We start from the raw sequence: 18378 nt of genomic DNA on the forward strand, positions 1-18378 counted from the left end.
TTTCTTTTCATTTCCTTCATTGTTGTTGATTTTGGGTTTGCTGAGTCTTTTTTGGATTTTGTCTTTTTTTATTTTGGTGAGTAGGTTTATTAATTTTCTTGGCGGTTACCTGAAATTTACCTTTATCTTTCTAAGTTTAAAACAGTCCGTTATAGCTTGATATTGCCTTGATTTCCTCTCCATATGGAAGTTCTATAGCTACACCATTTATTCATCCTTTTTATTTTGAAATTGCCATCATTTATAGATAGATATCTCTGGTTTCCTGTTTTCAGTCTTGTAGGGTTATTTTTGAGAATTCTTTTTCTTGTTTGGTAGCTGGGTGATGCTGTCATGTGTCTTAATCTCAGGTTGTTGTCTGGTGTTGTTTGTTTGCTGTCTGAGGACTCCCTTTAATATTTCTTGTAAGGTTGGTTTGGTTTTTACAAATTCCCTTAATTTCTGTTTATGTGAAAATGTTCTAGTTTTGCCATCATATGTGAGAGACAGTTTTGCTGGGTATATAATTATTGGTTGACCATTTTTTTCTTTCAGAGTTTTATATATGTCTTCCCATTGCCTTCTTGCCAACATGGTTTCTGCCAAAAAATCAGAGCTTAGTCTTATTGGTGCCCATTTGTAGGTTATGATTTGTTTTTCTCAAGCTGCTGTCGGGATTCTTTCTTTGTCTTTGGTTTTGGAAAACTTGACTATAATATGTCTGGTAGCTTTCTTTTGGATCTGGCCGGTAAGGGGTTTGTTGAGTTTCTTGGATGGATGTATATTTGCCTTTTATGATAGTAGGGAAGTTTTCTGCTAGCAAGTCTTCAAAACTTTTCTCTGTGGTTTTTTTTTTGTCTTCTCCTGTCTGGAATTCCTATCACATGCAAATTATTCCCACTGATAGTGTCCCACATAACTCTTAGGCTTTCTTCATTTTTTTTCCTGAATGTTCCTCAAAAAATTAGTATCAAGGGATTTGTTCTCCATTTCACTAATTCTGTCTTCTGGTGATTCAACTGTACTCCTATTTTCTTCCACTGAGTTATCTATTTCTGAGATTTTGTGGATTTATAGTTGCTGTGTTTGTATGTTTTCTAATTGTCTATTTATTTTCCCATTTTGTTCTTGTATTGTTTTCCTGAATTCTGGAGTTCTGTCTGTGTTTTTCTTGATTTCTTTCTTGATCTCTTATAAGATTCTATCCATGTCTTTGGAATTCCTTACAAGTAGTTCCATTACCATTTCTTCCTCAGGAAGTTTTTCTGGCCCTTTATTTTGGTCATTTTGTTGAGACATCTTGTCCTGCTTCTTTGTGTGATTGATATTGTCTGTTGTCTCCAAGGAATTAAGGTGTTCTTATATATTTTTTATATTTGTTTATGGTATGTTTGCTTAATCCTGATTTCTTGTTTTGTTTTGGTGTTTCTGGGCATGTCTGGCAGCACTGGGGTTCTCACTGCCTGTTTCTGGGTAGGTGGCGCAGCAACAGGGAGTGTGAGTACAGGTTTCTATTTGCTGGTTGTAGGGGGCAGTTGAGGGCGGGCTGGGAAGGCATTGGCTGTTGTCTGTCATTGATCCAGTGGTGCGGTAGTTGGCACTGGTACTCGCCAAGTGGATGATGAGACAGGTGTGGCGGGTGTGGCAGGCAATTGGGGGGTGCAGTCATCATTGCTTGCTGGTTGTGGGGGGAGAATTGTTTGGTCAGCAGTCACCACCACTCGCCAAGTCTGGGGGGTGGTGGTGAGTGGTTGCACTCCTGTGGGTGTGCAATTGCCACACTTGCTGATTGTGGCAGGAGGGAGTAGTTAGTGGGCAGTTGCACTTGTTTTCGCATGGTCACTGCCATCCACTGCCATCCAGGGTCGGAAGATGGGGTCAAAGTGTGGGGGGTGGGGTGGCACACACTTCGTTGCCAGTTTGGATGGGCAGTGTGGGAGGAAGGTGGGTGAGTGAGCGGGAGTGTATTTATTACCTCTCTTTGGGTGAATGCAGAGGAAGCAGATGGGCCTGGGTTAGGGGGATGGGTTGGCTTGTATTATGATCTCCAGTTGGGTGGGGTGGCTGGATAATGGGACCCTCCTCTGCTTCTAATCAGGAGGGGAGGGAGTGCAACCCTTCAGCTAGTAGAAGTGGGTGCCTGAGCACTTCTAGTTAGTTGCAGCCAGCAGCCAGCAGCCAGGGCCCACATCTGAAAAAGTGAGAGGAGGGGGGCCACCTCAGTTCTGGTCAGGTGAGGGACTTCCTGCTGATACTCTGCTGTTCCACTACCTCATGTATGTCACCCACCCAAGAGGTCAGGGGCTGCCATTCACGATTATACCTGATTCTGGATCCTGGCTCCCTCCCTGTTCTGTGAATGACAGGATCCCTGAAATTCTCACCCTCCTTTCTGTCTTTTCCTTCTTTAGATTTGGCTCACAATCTGATCATCTTACTTCTCTCTGGGTGTATTTATATAGTTTCTTTGTCTCTTGTGGGCATGCTGTGAAGTTGTCTTCCTGTGCTCCTCACCCAGGGTTGCTGTTGGCTTTGTCTCAAGATGGCCACCTTTAGCCAGCATGGTTGGCAGAGCTCCTCTACTCCATTTCACTCTTCTTTTGCTGCATTCATTCATTGTTTTCTTCTGGTTGATGTTCGATTCAATTCTTTATCCGTCCTTTTTGATTTTCTGGGATCCAGGTTTGTTATCTGCACCCATTTCACTTGGTTTCTTGGGTCTTTGCTTTAGAGGGATAATATGGTGTGTCTGACTAGTCCGCCATCTTGGCTTCTCTCTGGACCTAGATTTGAATCATGGACATGCCATGTGCCAGTTTTGTGACCTTGGGAATGTCCCTTAACTCTTTCGAGCCTCTGTTTTCTCTTCTGTAAAAGGGGACATTGATACTTATTTAATAGGGTTGTTGTATAGATTGGTGAGAACAAATGTGTAATATTCAGTATGCTGAGTGATATATACAAAATGACTGCTCAATAAATGGTAGTTATTTCATTATGGATTTTGAGAAGAGAATATTTAATAAGTAGCTCTGTTTTGAATGAGAACATTAGAAGAGCTAACAAAAATCCTAGTCCCTATTTTCTTAAAAATATAGCAAAGGAGGGAAACAAGCAAATCAACCCCAAGCCTTTTTCTGACTCAGCTTGAGAACACTCTCACATAGCATGGCCCCAAATAAACAAAATGTCTGATGGAAATTTCCTAACTCTAGAACGTTCAAGGTGTGAGGAATAATGGTTTCTAATTGTACCTCTTTGTTTGCTATTTTAACCCCATTTGGATGGTTTCATCTGATGGGACTTAAAGTGTGGTCTCTTTCATTTTTTAAAGGTCAAGTCTCCATTCCCCACAGATTATAGACCTTTAATTTACTAGTTTTCCAATCTAAAATACTTGTCAGTAAGTTTCTTCCTGGATAAATTCCAGTTGGGATCTCTCAGGTAAATAGCCTGCAGAACTAGCTGGAGAGATTTAGCACTACTCTTCCATTATTGTCCATTGTTTTACTCCTTTATCACCTTGTGACAAAATCTCTTAGAAACAAGAGAAAATTGTTTGCAGCTTATATTGATCTTTCCTTGACCTTTGCCTCCACAGTCAGGTGTTATTCTGAATTTAGCTGTTCAGTTTCACGTGGCCCCCAGAGCTACTGAAGCTCATGTACAGCCTGTACCTTAATAGCATTGTGAAAATCTGGGTCAATAGATATTTAATTCCATTGTAAGTAAAATGTAATGCAATGTAGTCTACACCCTCTCTTGAAAGCAGCTGTTCTGTAATATCTCTGAGCTGGGTGCATGACCTCTTTCTAAGAAGATAAGCACACATATGTGCTGATAAAACATGATTTTATTATGAGGAACTACTGTCTAATTTTATTTCATCATTTCTTACATTTACTTTTGCTCCTCTGCTTAAGAGCAAGTTTCAGAGTCTCTTCTGACACCCCTTTTGATCTTTACCTTATTTCCTGTCTTTTTAATGACCTTTCACTTTCTTCATGTGTGATGTCCTTGATGTAATCCCACAACTCTTCTAGCCTTCAGTCATTAGTGTCCAGTGCATCAAATCTATATGCAATATATATATGGAAGAAAATCTATATGGAAGAGAGCTATCTGGCCAACTGACTAGAAGAGATCCATATTTATGCCTATTCCCAAAAAAGGCAATCAAACGGAATGTGGGAATTATCAAACAATATCATTAACATCACGTGCTAGCAAAATTTTGCTGAAGATAACTCAAAAACAACTACAGCCCTACCTCTACAGGGAGCTGCCAGAAGTTTAAGCCAGATACAAAAGAGGACTTAGAACAAAGGACACTATTGCCGATGTCAGATGGATCTTGGGTGAAAGCAGAGAACACCAGACAAATGATTACCTATGTTTTATTGACTATGAAAAAGCATTTGACTGCGTAGATCATAACAAATTATGAATAATATTATGAAGCATGGGAATTCCACAACACTTAATTGTGCTCATGTGGAATCTGTATATGGATTAAAAGGCAGTTGTTTAAACAGATCAACAGAGTACTGCCTGGTTCAAAATCGGAAAACGTGTGAGGCAGTGTTGTATTCTTTTACCATAACTTATTCCATCTGTAAAATGAATGAGTAATATCAGAAGCCAGACTACATAAAAAAGAAGACAGTATGAGAATTGGAAGAAGACTCATTAACAATCTGCAATATGCAGATGACACATCCTTGCTGAGAGTGAAGAAAAACTATTCGAAGCACTTACTGATGAAGGTCAAAGACTATAGCCTTCAGTATGGATTATATCTGAATGTAAAGAAAATTAAAACCCTCACAACTGGACCAATAAGTGACATCATGATAAATGGAGAAAAAATGGAAGTTGTTAAGGATTTCATTCTACTTGGGTCAATAATTAACACCCATGTAAACAGCAGTCAAAAAATCAAATAATGTATTATATTGGGCAAAAATGCTGCAAAAAACCTCTTTAAAGTTCTAAAAAGCAAAGATGTCACTTTGATGACCAAAGTACACCTGGCCTAAGCCATGGTCTGTTCACTTCTTTCATAGGCTTGCAAAAGCTGGACAATGAATAAGGAACACCCGGAAAAACAAGGCAGTCCTTTTGATTTCCGGCTGTCACAGTTGTCACTGTTGTATAAATTGTTATAGCTATTTGAAAGGACAATCTGGAGGTATTTATCAAAATTTTACACCACCTGCCTGTCAGTTTGTCATGTTGCGGTGGCCTGCATGTTGCTATGAGGCTGAAAGCAATGCCACTGGTATTTCAAGTACCAGCAGGGTCACCTGTGGTGGACAGGTTTCAGCAGAGCTTCTAGACTAAGACACATTCGGAAGAGAGGCCTGGTAATCTACTACTGAAAATTAACCAATGAAAATATTATGGATCACAATAGGATGCTATCTAACTGCTTGCTTTGGACACATTATCAGGGGGGATCAGTGGCTAGAGGAGGCCATCACGTCTGGTAAAGTAGAGGGCTAGTGAGAGTGAGGGAGACCTTTGGTGTGATGGAATGGCACAATAGCCATAACAATAGACTCAGCCATGTCAGTGATCATGAGGATGACACGGGACCAGTCATTGTTTCATTCTGTTGTACACAAGGACCTTTTTTAAGTAACTGTGAGGATGGTTGTACAACTGTATAAATTTATGAATGCTTATCAAACTGAAGGCTTAAAATGGGTGAATTGAATGGTAGGTTAATTCTACCCCAAAGAAGCTGTTTAAAAATCCCTCTGTAGTACTCAGGGGATATTTTGGAAACATTAATCAAATCAAGTTGCTTTTTTGTTTAAAACCCTTACCTCAGGTGGAATCAGAAATCTTTACCATGGTCAAAAAGGTCTTGATCTAATTGCCTTCATCTATAGATATAGATATCATGGTGCTGGTGAAGAATATTGAATATACCATGGACTGCCAGAAGAATGAACAGGTCTGTCTTGGAAGAAGTACAGCCAGACTGCTCCTTGGAAGCAGGGATGGTGAGACTTCGTTTCACGTACTTTGGACATGTTATCAGGAGGGACTAGTCCTTGGAGGACATCATGCGTCGTAGAGCAGAGGGTCAGCAAAAAAGAGGAAGACCATTGACGAGTTAGAATGACACAGTGGCTACAACAATGGGCTGAAATATAGCAAGAATTGGGAGGATGGGCAGTGTTTCGTTCTGTTGTACATGGGGTTGCTATGAGTCAGAACTGACTTGATGGCACCTAGCAACAACGTATCTTCAGAACCTTCTCCTGTCATTCTTCTCTTTGCTGACTAATTTCCAGCCATTAAGGCTCCTTTCAGTCACACATTTGTACTCTTTTGCCTCAGGGACTCCCCACTTGCTGTCCTGCCTGGAATATCCCGCATCACCCACTCTAGCTGGAGAGCTATTACTAATCCTTCATGTCTCAGTTTAAATGTCACCTCCTCAGATCTTCCTTGACACACCCCCTATTATTGGACTGTTCAAAACATTTTTCACAACCTGTTTTTATATATTCGTTTTGTTTAATTTCTACGTTCCACTTCAATGTAAGCTCTATGAGGGCAGGGACCATACATTCTATATATTCATGGCAGTGGCTCAGTAAATAAATGAATGACTGAATATTTCAAAATAAAAATCAACATTTTTGATAGATATCCCCTAATATTTAATTAGCTCAGATAAAATAAACAAACCAGTTAATTCATTTAATTACCCAGGGTTATTTTTTTTGTTTTTTCTGTATACTGCAATTAGTTTATTCTGAAGGGTTCATCACAAAGTATACTGCTAAAATTAAAATAAAAGCACTTCATTGACTTTTTTAAAAACCAGTTGGACAGTTGGTAACATGAGCATACAGAGAATTTTTGAGACTAAAGTTATTGCAGGTAAGCTCTATGGTATAGACCTCGGGATTCTCATAGTTGTCCGAATTTTTCTATATGTATTGGCAGAGCTGATTGTGAGCGTAGAGAGAAAACAAAACAAAACCCCTTTCCTGTCCAGTCGACTCTGACTCATAGCAACCCTATGCCCCTGTAGGGTTTCCAAAGACTGGCTGATGGATTCAAACTGCCGATTTTTTGGTTAGCAGTCGAGCTCTTAACCACTGCGCCACCAGGGCTCCACTGTATAGAGACACTTCCTTAATTGGCCACATATCCGTAGGGAGTCAGACTTTTGCCTGTTCAGTTCTTGCCAAAAGCGCTTTGGGGAGAAATAGTATTTGTGAAGCACGTGTAGTCCCCCAGAATAGCAGGCGCCTGCTTACTTGTTCCGGGCTCTTTTGGTCCCTCTTAGAATGGTATTTAGTGACTTGTGCCATCAGTTAATACATTGAGCAGCAATGTAAGAAACAGTCCTGCTGAATTTATTGTAAAGATGCAGTGTTGTACGTTGTCCAGCGCTGTCTTTTTGAGAACTCACTGTCCCTCAGGGGCCCCGGACGTGGATATTCGACTACTTGGGTGCTGTACCAGGGAAGAGAGTAAGCAAACATTTGTACACAGTAAACTTTTCTACTAGACTTGGTAGGAACCAGTGGTTCTCAGATTTTCAGTAGCATATCATTTCCCCTAATAAAATATTAGTAGGAACCCCATTATGCAAAAAGAATAAAAAGCAAATGTGTACGGTCAGTTGTGGGGAAACCATGCATTAATCTTTCCTCCCATTCAAGTACCGTTGTCCCTTGAGGTAGCATGTGATATAAAAGGGGAGCTAAAAGCCACTGTCTAGTCCAATCCTTTCATTTGGAGACGAGAAACAGAGGCACACAGCTCAATTAATGAAATACAGACATTGTAAATAACTTCTCGGGAAAATATAGTGAATACTTTCCTCAAATACTCAGCAGGAGTATAGATACAGCTTGCAGTGACTGGAGGCTGCCCAGTATTAGCATGGAGTACGTGAGCTGGACCAGTTAATGGTGCGTAACCCATTGACCAAATCCATTGCAGTGGAGTCAATCCCAACTCCTAGAGACACTATAGGACAGAGTAGAACTGCCACCGTAGGGTTTCCAAGGAACAGCTGGTAGATTTGAACTGCTGACCTTTTGCTTAGCAGCTGAGCTGTTCACCACAGCGCCACCAGGATCCCAATATTGCATAACAAAAAACCCCAAACCCATTGTGGTCTAATCCAACTCATAAATGACCATATAGGACAGAGTAGAACTGCCCCATAGGGTTTCCCAGAAACACCTGGTGGATTCGAACTGCCAACATTTTAGCAGCCGAGTTCTTAACCACTGTGCTACCAGGGCCCCAGTGTTGTAAGGATTCACTAAAAGTTCTCCCTGATCTGTCCAGTTACCAATCCTGCCTCCAGAAGAATGGCTTTTGAAAGCATCTTTAAAAACTGAATCAGCAGGGGGAGCTGTTTGCTAATGTTCACACGTCTTGACTGGGGCTTCTCAAACTTCCCTACAGAAATACCCATGTATTGATGTTAGATGCCATTGAGTTTAATTTTTGACTCATAGTGACCCCATGTGACAGAGTAGAGCTGCCCCATAGGGTTTTCTAGGCTGTAGTCTTTTTTTTTTTTTAGTCTTTAGGGGAGCGGATCACCAGGTCTTTCTCCCTTGGAGTTGCTGGGTTGGCTTGAACTGCCAAGGACTTAACTCTTGTGCCACCAGGGTTCCTTACTATTAATCCTGCTAGCGTCTGGGCAGCTGTGGGCACTTCTGTGGGGGTAAGGGGAGGAGGAGTATGTGGCAGCAGAGCTTAAAATTGTCCAGTGTCTTGGAGGTCTCCTGCTTTATCTCAAAAATGTATGCAAATACAGTAATCGGTTCCATAAAATGTCCACATTTATTTCAACTTTAGTGTTTTAAATCATGTAGCAGTTACATTATCAATATTCTACGTCTCTCATCACCCCATCCTGCTCCTTCTCTAATCTTTGAATAAAACCGATGCTTCGGACAGGTGTGTTTCTTATTCACGTGGCCAGTGCTCCTTAAATCCAACGATCAGTTCTCCTCTGTTCCCTGTTGCTCACCGTCCTGGCAGCCTTCCTTTGATACTGTTGACCACACCTACCGTCCTGAAGCACCTTCTCCTCTAGAGCCTTGGGTCTCTCTCATCTGCTCTGCTCTAAGCCCTAGCCTCTTCCCTTCTCTCTTGTATTCTGTCTCCCCTTTCCCCTCTCCTCTTTTCTATCTACACTCTTCGTAGGTTATTTTATCCAGTGTCTTGGTTTAAAACATTTTAATATGCCAATGGATTCCAATGTACATCTCCAACCCTGACCTCTCCTGAACTCTAGACTCTCATGTTTACCTTACCAGCGGCCATCTAGGCTATTCCGAGGGATGTGTGTCAGAGTAGAACTGTGTGTCAGAGTAGAACTACGTGCCATTGGATTTTTTTTTAATGATATTTTATTGTGTTTTCAGTGAAGGTTTACACAGAAGCTTTCCCATTCAACAATTGCTACACAAATTTTACAGTGACATAGATTACATCCTTCACAATGTCTGAGCATTCTCATTATTTCTGTTCTGGTTGCTCCATTTCCATAGACTTTTTAATGCCTGATTTTTTGGAAGTACATCACCAGGCCTTTCTTCTGAGGTGCCTCTGGGTGGATTTGAACTTCCAAACTTTTGGTTAGCAACTGAATGTGCTAACCATTTGCACTACCTAAACCAAAAACAAAACCCACTGTCACTGAGTTGATTCCAACTCATAGAGACACTATAGGACAGAATAGAACTGTTCCCTGTATCTAACTTATATGATATTTTCACTTGTATTTGTAACAGGCTGCTCAAACTTCACAAATCAAACAGAACTTTGATGTCACTTGCTTTGAGGCTTTCCTCATTTATTATGCTAGCTACTTATTCATTTCTTTCAATCTGGGTCTTCAGTTTTGAGAAAAAAATGTATTATTTCTTTCATAATTTTACCCTGTTTTCTCTGTTCTCTGTCAGAAAGTCCTGTTATTCATATTTCCTCGCTGAATTCTCTAATTTTTTCTAGCTTTTTTCTTCTGTTGGCCATCATTTTATCTTTTTTCCCCCACTTTTTTGTGAGAATTCCTGAAATTTATCTTTCATTCCTATTTTTAACTTCTACAAATTCTTTCTTGCTCTATTATTCTTTTTGAAATATTGTTCTATTCTTGTTTCATGGGCCCAATATGGTCTTTTATCTCTCAGAGAACATGGATCACAGTCCTTTGGATGTTACCCCTTGCATTATCTTTACTTCCTCCAAGTTCCTTTCCTCTGTGTTTGTTTTAGTCTCTGTCATCTATATTAGATGATTTCCTTAATGTCTGTTTACTCTCCACTTTGTCTTCATGTTTCAGGGCACAGTGTCAAACTGTTGTGGCTTGCCTAGGACTTTTCAGCTAGTGGGATTTATCATAAAATAATAAGGCTGGGAGCCAGCTTTCTTTTGTTGGTGGACCCCTAAAAGTTAGTGTCCAGAAGTTTCTCTCTGGAAGCATTCAGATTTTCCAGGGAAGAAATCTCCATGCCTCTGACTGGGGTACATATGCCTGCTGCTGGTATTCTGGGCACAGCGGTTTAGGGTTCCCTCTTCAGAACAGAGACTCCATTAACCCACCTGGTTTCATTTACTTGCCCGCCCCCCACCCTTTGCTGTGCTGGGTGCCTCTAAATCTTGAGCTTTCCCAAGGTTCTGTAACTTCTTATGCTATTTCACTCTAAGATAATTTAGGTTGCAAACTTTCTCCACTTTGTTAGTAAGCTACTACCCTTTGTTGTAGGGGAAAAACCCAAAACATCGCAAAATTTAATAAAACAAAAAGAAAGTTTTAATTAGATAGCAGACAAGAACTCTTTTAGGTGAAGGGAAAGACAACACACAATACAGGAGAGGTCTGCACAACTGGACTAAACCAAAAGCAAAGAAGTTTCCTCAATAAACTGAACACTTCAAAAGCCAGGGTAACAGGGGTGGGGGTTTGGGGACCATGGTTTCTGGGAACAGCTAGGCCAATTGGCATAATAAAATCTATTAAGAAAACATCCTGCAACTCACTTTGGAGAGTGGTGTCCAGGGTCTTAAATGCTAGCAGGTGGCCGTCTAAGATGCATCAATTGGTCTCAACACACCTGAAGCAAAGGAAAATAAAGAACACCAAAGACACAAGGTAATTATGAGCCCAAGAGACAGGAAGGGCCACATAAACCAGAGACTCCATCAGCCTGAGACCAGAAGAACTAGATGGTGCCTGGCTATAACTGATGACTGCCTTGACAGGGAACGAAACAGAGAACCCCTGAGGGAGTAGGATAGCAGTGGGATGCAGACCTCAAATTCTCATAAGAAGACCAGACTTAATGGTCCGGCTGAGACTAGAAGGACCCCAGAGGTCATGGTCCCCAGACCTTCTGTTAGCCCAAGATAGGAACCATTTCTAATGCCAACTCCTCAGACAAGGATTGGACTGGACTATGGGATAGGAAATGATACTGATGAGGAGTGAGCTTCTTGGCTCAAGTAGAAACATGAGACTATGTGGGCAGCCCCGGTCTGGAGGGGAGATGAGAGGGCAGAAGGGGTCAAAAGCTGGCTGAATGGACACAAAAATAGAAGGTGGAGAGGAGTGTGCTGTCTCATTAGGGGGAGAGCAACTAGGAGCATATAGCAAGGTATATATAAATTTTTATATGAGAGGCTGAAAGCACAACAAAAATTAAAAAAGAAGAAGTTTTATTTGGCATATATTCAAAAAGACAAAAGTGGGAAATGGAGAAACATGCTGCCAGAACTAATGTCTGCCCAAATCCAAGGAAATATTACACAATAAGCAAGAATGGGAAAACAGACAAGCGTGCTGCCACAGCCATGTCTGCCCGAGTCCAGGGAATATTGCAGAACAGACAGAAGTGGGAAAACGGACAAGCATGCTGCCACAGTCATGTCTGCCCAAGTCCAGAGCCTATTACAGAATAAACAAGAATGGGAAAATGGACAAGCACACTGCCACAGCCGTGTCTGCCCCAGTCCAAGAAAGGTTACAGAGTCATCAGTATATACTAACATTACAAATGGGCAAAACCATTGCAAGCTTCGCCTTTTCACGGGCTGGCTAGAAACTATGATTCTGCATTTTGACTTGTCCCTCTCAACAATCATTGGTACAGGTTTCAGTAACGACAGTCAGGAGGGTCTTCATTGGTCCAACGAATTTCTATTCACTAAATGTTAATGTTAATAGAAAAGGATAAGAGTGGAAAATCTTTTGTGTTCTGGCTTATGTGCAAGATTCCCTAAAAGATATTTTCCAAGATTATTCTACTGTCTTTATCTCAGGGCCCAGTGATGTTTCCTTGTAAGTCCTTGTGAGCCCAGCTCCAGCTGGGTCACATTCTCTATGCTCAAGGATGGAGAATAATGACTCCAATATTATTTCCTAAACCACTTTCCATCTACTTTCCAACTGTTGAGAAAGTGATGCCATTGCCCATATGTTGTTGTCTCCTTCTAAGGCAGGGAGCAAAGGCCCTGAGATGGGAGGGTGCCTGTTTGAGAAATAGCGAAGAGTCTGGTGTGGTTAGAGGAGAAGCAAGTAAAAGAGAAATAGACTATACTATCCGGGAGGTAATAGGTGTTTGAGTGTGGAACCTAGAGACTTAGTAAGACAAGGAACAGAGGGGCTCCCAAACCTGCAAAGTAACAAGAAATGGCCACGGTGCAGAAACGAAGCCATTCCCCAGAACAATGGGGCAAAAAAAAAATAGCCCACAAACTTCTTTAAAGTTGCCTTTTAGAAGCAGCTGGAGAAACCCAGACCCAGGATGTGCGCAGAACACCCGCCTGCGACTACTGTGTATCCTTCCACCAGGGGCAATGGGGGGCTACAACTCCAGCCGGGGAATCGAACCTGGGGAGCAAGAGACTGCGCAGGCGCGACACCCCATACTAAATCCTGCTACGAATCCCAGAGGCCTCCGGGACAGAAGCCATCTTGGAAAGCTGCTGCGCAAGCACCTTAGTTAACATATCCCTGCCTGTCCCTATGAATAAACATAAACCTTTTCCCCGCCCAAGAACTTTTAAAAACTCAGGCCTGTCTTTTGTTTTGTGAGATGGGGGTATGCATTGCTCTAGGCCCTCCTCATCTCCCCTTGCAACCCTCTTCAATAAAGCCTTGGTCACGTGGAAAACTGCGTGCCTTACCTGCTCATTCTTGACCGGTGAGAGGCAAGAACCTTATTCCGGGAACACTTCCTAATCTTTTTTGTACATCTGGCTACAAAAAAAATCTTTTTGTTTTCCTTTAGTGTGTGCCAAGACACTCACAGGTTTTTCCAGATTTCTAAGTAGCCTGAAGGCCATTAGAAAAAGGGCACCAATCACTAAGAGTAATTCCTCCATGGATATCACGTCCTTGTTACCAGAGCCTGAATGTACCATATGCTCCCAGAGTGTTAGCACATGGCAAGGAGCTTTTATTACTTACAAAAAGAAGCAGACAACACACCAGAACAAACTCAGACCCATTTTTTGAGCGTCCGCCTGACTCAAGAAGGCTGATGGGGCAGACGGTGACTCTTCTGTACTGAGGCCACGTATGTACTGCCTCCGGAGAAGCCAGTGCAGCCAGTGAGGCAGAGACATGGCGCGCTGACCGTGCTACCTAATTTTAATCTGGATTCGAGACTAACAGCTATGTTTTTGAGAAAAACATGATTTTCCTCGGTGGTCAAAACCAGGATGTGAAACTGTTACTGCAATTTCGCGAGTTAGAGCCGCCTGCCACAAAAAGCCAATTCTTGAGACTGGGTGAGGTGGGTAGCAAGAGCTTTATTAGATATACTGGTATATGGAGACAGAGGGGAATGATCTCCTCCTAAAGTCGTCTGTCTCCCCAGACTACCGATGGGTTCGGGTTTTTAAGGGCAAAGGGGCCATAAGTTTTAGGGACTTGTGGAATGTGCACTCTCTTTCTTCTGTTTGGCTTTGGTGGTCCTATCTCAAACATGTTGATCTTTTCCTGCCATTATCCCATCAGCTCAGGGGGTAGCTGGCGCCATCCTTTGTCTTATTTGACAGGCTTAGATCAATATCACTTGTTTTCCACAGTCTCAGAGGAAACATTGGTTAACACTTAACCATTTGGAGAGCTAACATCAGGATCTTACTCGGAGGCAGGGATGGGCTAGGAGAGGGAAAGGAGAGAAAGAAGAAAGAAGGAAAAAAGAGAATTGGCTCAGGTACTGTTCAAGATAGGGCTGAGCAGCCTGTTTCAAAACCATATGCCCCGAGGGGTCTTAACTAAGTGACTATCTGCTCCCCTCAAAATATATGTACTCAGGAAGAGTGCTGTCTGGGTGCTGCTGCCAACAGGTTATTTTTGCAAGATAGGCAAAGAAAATACATGTAAGCATCCTGTGACCATGATCTAAGCATCTTGTGAAACTATGATCACTGTACTATTAATGAGCAGTACCAATCCGCCAGGCGCTCCTTGGAAACTCTGTGGGGCAGTTCTGCTCTGTCCAGTACGGTCGCTATGAGTCGGAATTGACTCGACAGCACTGGGTTTGGTTTTTTTTTAACCAATAAGAGTGCGATCATTACAATATTCATTGATTTTCCTGTAATTGCCCTCCCTATGGGTCGGTTCTTCTTTTACCCCATAAGAATTCTTGGTTATGAAACTGCCCCCCGGGACCACCTGGTTCCATTTTCAACTGGCTACTTAGTTCCCCAATTGCAATTGTTTTAAACCCTTAATAAACCTCTCTGTTTTAACTTGAAAGGGTGTTCAAGATTTTCTCTACAACAGTACTGTAGGTGAGCGACTTAAAAGGCCGGGGGCGGGGGGGCGCTACTCTCTGCCAGTCCCCCCAGGCCAAGAAGGCTTAGTTAGATGGGCTGAAAACTTGTGCTCCGCGGGCTCCACCTAGCACCATAGCTGGGAGACACTGAGGTCCCCGCTCAGCCATTTTTATACCCCAAAGCCTATGTGACACGCTACATGGAGAAACATCAGTCCTCAGAGGGTGGGAGGCTGCAGTTTGTTCTGAGGCCTCATCATGCCACTCCCTTCCAGAAACCTGTAGCCAAGGTGCAAATCCCAACTCATTTGCTCATGTGTACGTGTTGCCTGGCTGTTTTACATAAACAAAAGTCCTTTGATTGCTGGCAAATTACCAAGAGTAATTTTCAGAAACCAGAGAGGAAAGACCAAACTAGTTCTTTGTCCCGTAGTGTGTTTTACTGGGGTTTCAAAGAAAAGAACAAAAATAACTACATGATCTAGAAAATACTTCGAAATGAATATGCTTCTTCCCCTAGGGGCTAGTCCACTTAGTTTAACCTAGCTGTCCCTTCTCCAATCATTTTTGGAGCTTCTTGTTTGAAACCACAAAAGCAAATCAACCTTGTTATATATGTCACTTTTTATTTTAACCGATAGGAAACATGTCAGTCTGCCTTTTCACCTTATACACTCAAATTGAGTTCTAAATGTTTTTAACTCCCTTCAGAAACTAAATTTCCTTTCAAAAGATGATGAGTTACCCCAGTGAAAATGCCTCAGTCATCCGGCCATGCTGTGACATGGTGTCAGCTAGAGAAGCTCAGGTACCCTTTGTTGAAAGGCCCCGGATTGCTGTGTTACTGTGATTGGCTGTTTTTCTGTCTTTCACGTCAGTGGTGTTCTGAAGGGGCAATTGAGAGTGGTTTAGTTCTACCACAGGACCTAGATTACTCTACTGTGGTAGGTGGTAGTTTCTATTCTCTCCCGTCTCCCCTCTCAGCTGCTTCTGTTCTTTGCTTTGGTCTACTGTTGTTTTGTTGCTGTGAGTGGGACATTACACCTGACTCTTTGAACTGCCTGGTACTGGGAATATAATTGAGGGTGGTCAAGGAGACCAGATTTCCTGAGGTCAGATGAGCTACATGCATGTGTAGATATAGGTATAGTTCTGTTGCTGTCCTACAGGTTAAATGACAGGTGCTCTGATTGCTATTCCTCAAGGACTTTAGAGTTGGCTTAAACCAAAAACAAAACTCATTCCCATCGAGCCGATTGTGACTCATAGTGACCCTATAGGACAGAGTAGAACTGCTCCATAGGGTTTCCAAAGAGTGGGTGATGGATTCGAACCGCCGGCCTTTTGGTTGGCAGCCGAATTTTTAACCATTACACCACCAGGGCTCCTAGAGTTGGCTAAGACACCCATAAAAAAAAAAAATTAAAAGCCTGTTGCCCTTGAGTCCATTCTGATTCATAACAACCCTCTGGGACAGGCTAGAATTGCCCCATAGGGTTTCCAAGGCTGTGATGTTCACAGAAGCAGACTGCCACATTTTTCTCCTGCGAAGTGGGTAGTGAGTTCGAACTGCCAAACTTTCAGTTAGCAGCCAAGCATTTAACCCCTGTGCCACCAGGGCTCCTTGTTTGTCTCATAATGCCTCTTAATATTGCATTCTTTCACTTAAATTATAACCTTATGTTTAAAATGTATGAATTATGGGATAGGTGATGGAAGATAAAATGACTTTAATAATATTTTTTAAATGCCATGGATTTATGGATCATCCCTGGGATCTGAATTTTTGTCTCAACCCAGGAAGTGGCTGCTGCTCTGAGGGAAGCTGCTTTTGGATCAGCTTGAACCAGGGCCCCTCGTAGAGACCGCAGTGCAGGCCTACACTGGGTTTTCCAATTACTGTCTCCCAGTGAACTGCACACACAGCAGCCTGTTGCACTTGATTGGCCCTTGTCTGTGAGACGTAATCAGAAATACTTGATCAGCAAGTGTCAGACTAGGGCTGAGCCGAGTTCCTCTAAGCAGGTTTCATTTTGCCTTTATTGGAATTAGAAGATCCTTTAAAAAAAATTTTTTTTTTTTTTTGTACTTTAGATGAAGGTTTACGGAGCTAATTAGCTTCTCATTAAAAAATTTTTTTTAAACAATTAATAACATTATTTTGTGACATTGGTTGCCAACCCCACATGTCAGCACTCTCGCCTTCTCAACCTTGGGTTCCGTATTACCAGCTTTCCTGTCCCCTCCTGCCTTCTTGTCCTTGCCCCTGAGCTGGTGTGCCCATTAAGTCTCGTTTTGTTTTATGGGCCCGTCTAATCTTTGGCTGAAGGGTGAACCTCATGAGTGACTTCAGTACTGAGTTGAAAGGGTGCCCAGAGGCCATACTATCGGAGTTTCTCCAGTCTCTTTCAGACCAGTAGTTCTGGTCTTTTTTTTTTAAGTTAGAATTTTGTTCTATATTTTTCTCCAGCTCTCTCTGGGACTCTCTATTGCGATCCTTGTCAGAGCAGTTGGTGGTGGTGAGGCAGGCAGCCTCAGAGCCCAACCCCTCTAAGACATTTGCTCTGACTTGTCCTCCTACACTGAGCAAAATAAGTTGCCCTTTCTTCTGAAATTGTCCTTGACAAGACAACTACAGAACGGGCCGGGCCATCGATGGCCTCAACCCAGTTCTGGGTGGAGACTTAACATCCTATTGAAGAAAAATTCATCCCTTCCTCCATCCTGGGGGATCAAACCTTGTCTAAAGAAAATGCATAGTCATCCGCAAGCTCTGAGTTCCTGAGTGAAGGTCAATTCTGAATACTCATGATGAATTTGCTTTCCCTTGTCTGCTCTCTATAAAAGCCCACCTCCCCAAGCCATCTGCAAGCAGTCTTGGAGGCAGCAGCCCCTATTGCTCCTTTCCTTGTACAATGAAATAAAGGTGTCTTTCTGATCTCCCACCTCGGCCTCTTGTTTATTGGCTGTAACAAGTCACGCCGAGCAAAACCTGGGGTTTTCCCTTGGCAACAGTAGTAGCTGGGCACCATCTAGCTGTGCTAGACTCAGTCTGGTGGAGGCTGTGGTAGTTGTGGTTCATTAGTCCTTTGGACTAATCTTTCCCTTGTATCTTTGGTTTTCTTCCTTCTCCCTGCTCCATATGTGGTGGGACCACTGGAGTATCTTAGATGGCCACTCAAAACTGTTAAGACCCCAGACACTACTCGCCAAAGTTTCTTTATAAATTACACTATGCCAATTGAGCTAGATGTCCCCTGAGATGAAATTAGAATATTCTTCAAATTAGATTTGAACCCACCAGCCAGTCCACGGGAGAAAGACGTGGCAGTCTGCTTCCATAAAGATTTACAGCCTTGGAAACCCTATGGGGCAGTTCTACTCTGCCCTATAAAGTTGTTATGAGTCAGAATCGACTTGACGGCAACAAGCCTGCTTTGTACCAGACACTGAGCTGGGTGCTGGGGATATAATAGACAGCAAAACAGACATGGCCCCTGACTTTGTGACACAGTCTAATGAGTTGAAGAGGTTAATTAACCAATAATTATAAATGTATAGTTACGAATTGTGAGAAGGGCTCTGAAGCAGTGCTGTGAGAAAAAATAATAGG

General features: G+C 42.4%; 1 protein-coding gene across 5 annotated transcripts in view; it reads right to left on the reverse strand.

Annotated features, from left to right (window-relative positions):
- Positions 1–18378, reverse strand: part of FMO4 (flavin containing dimethylaniline monoxygenase 4) — a 78120-nt gene that overhangs the window by 17711 nt on the left and 42031 nt on the right. Inside the window, exon 10 of one of the 5 annotated variants that reach the window (XM_049881238.1) lies at positions 6843–7461. The exons of 1 other annotated variant lie outside the window; for it this stretch is intronic. In XM_049881238.1, coding sequence (XP_049737195.1) covers positions 7362–7461 — 100 coding nt within the window. In that variant the 3' untranslated portion in view covers positions 6843–7361. Of the gene's footprint in view, positions 1–6842; positions 7462–9415; positions 9646–10898; positions 11091–13358; positions 14144–18378 lie in introns of those variants that run through there. 3 more of the 5 variants (XM_049881242.1, XM_049881241.1, XM_049881239.1) reach the window with 3 other exon arrangements.

Source organism: Elephas maximus, chromosome 3 (genome assembly GCF_024166365.1).
Source record: "Elephas maximus indicus isolate mEleMax1 chromosome 3, mEleMax1 primary haplotype, whole genome shotgun sequence".
Lineage (NCBI taxonomy): Eukaryota > Metazoa > Chordata > Mammalia > Proboscidea > Elephantidae > Elephas > Elephas maximus.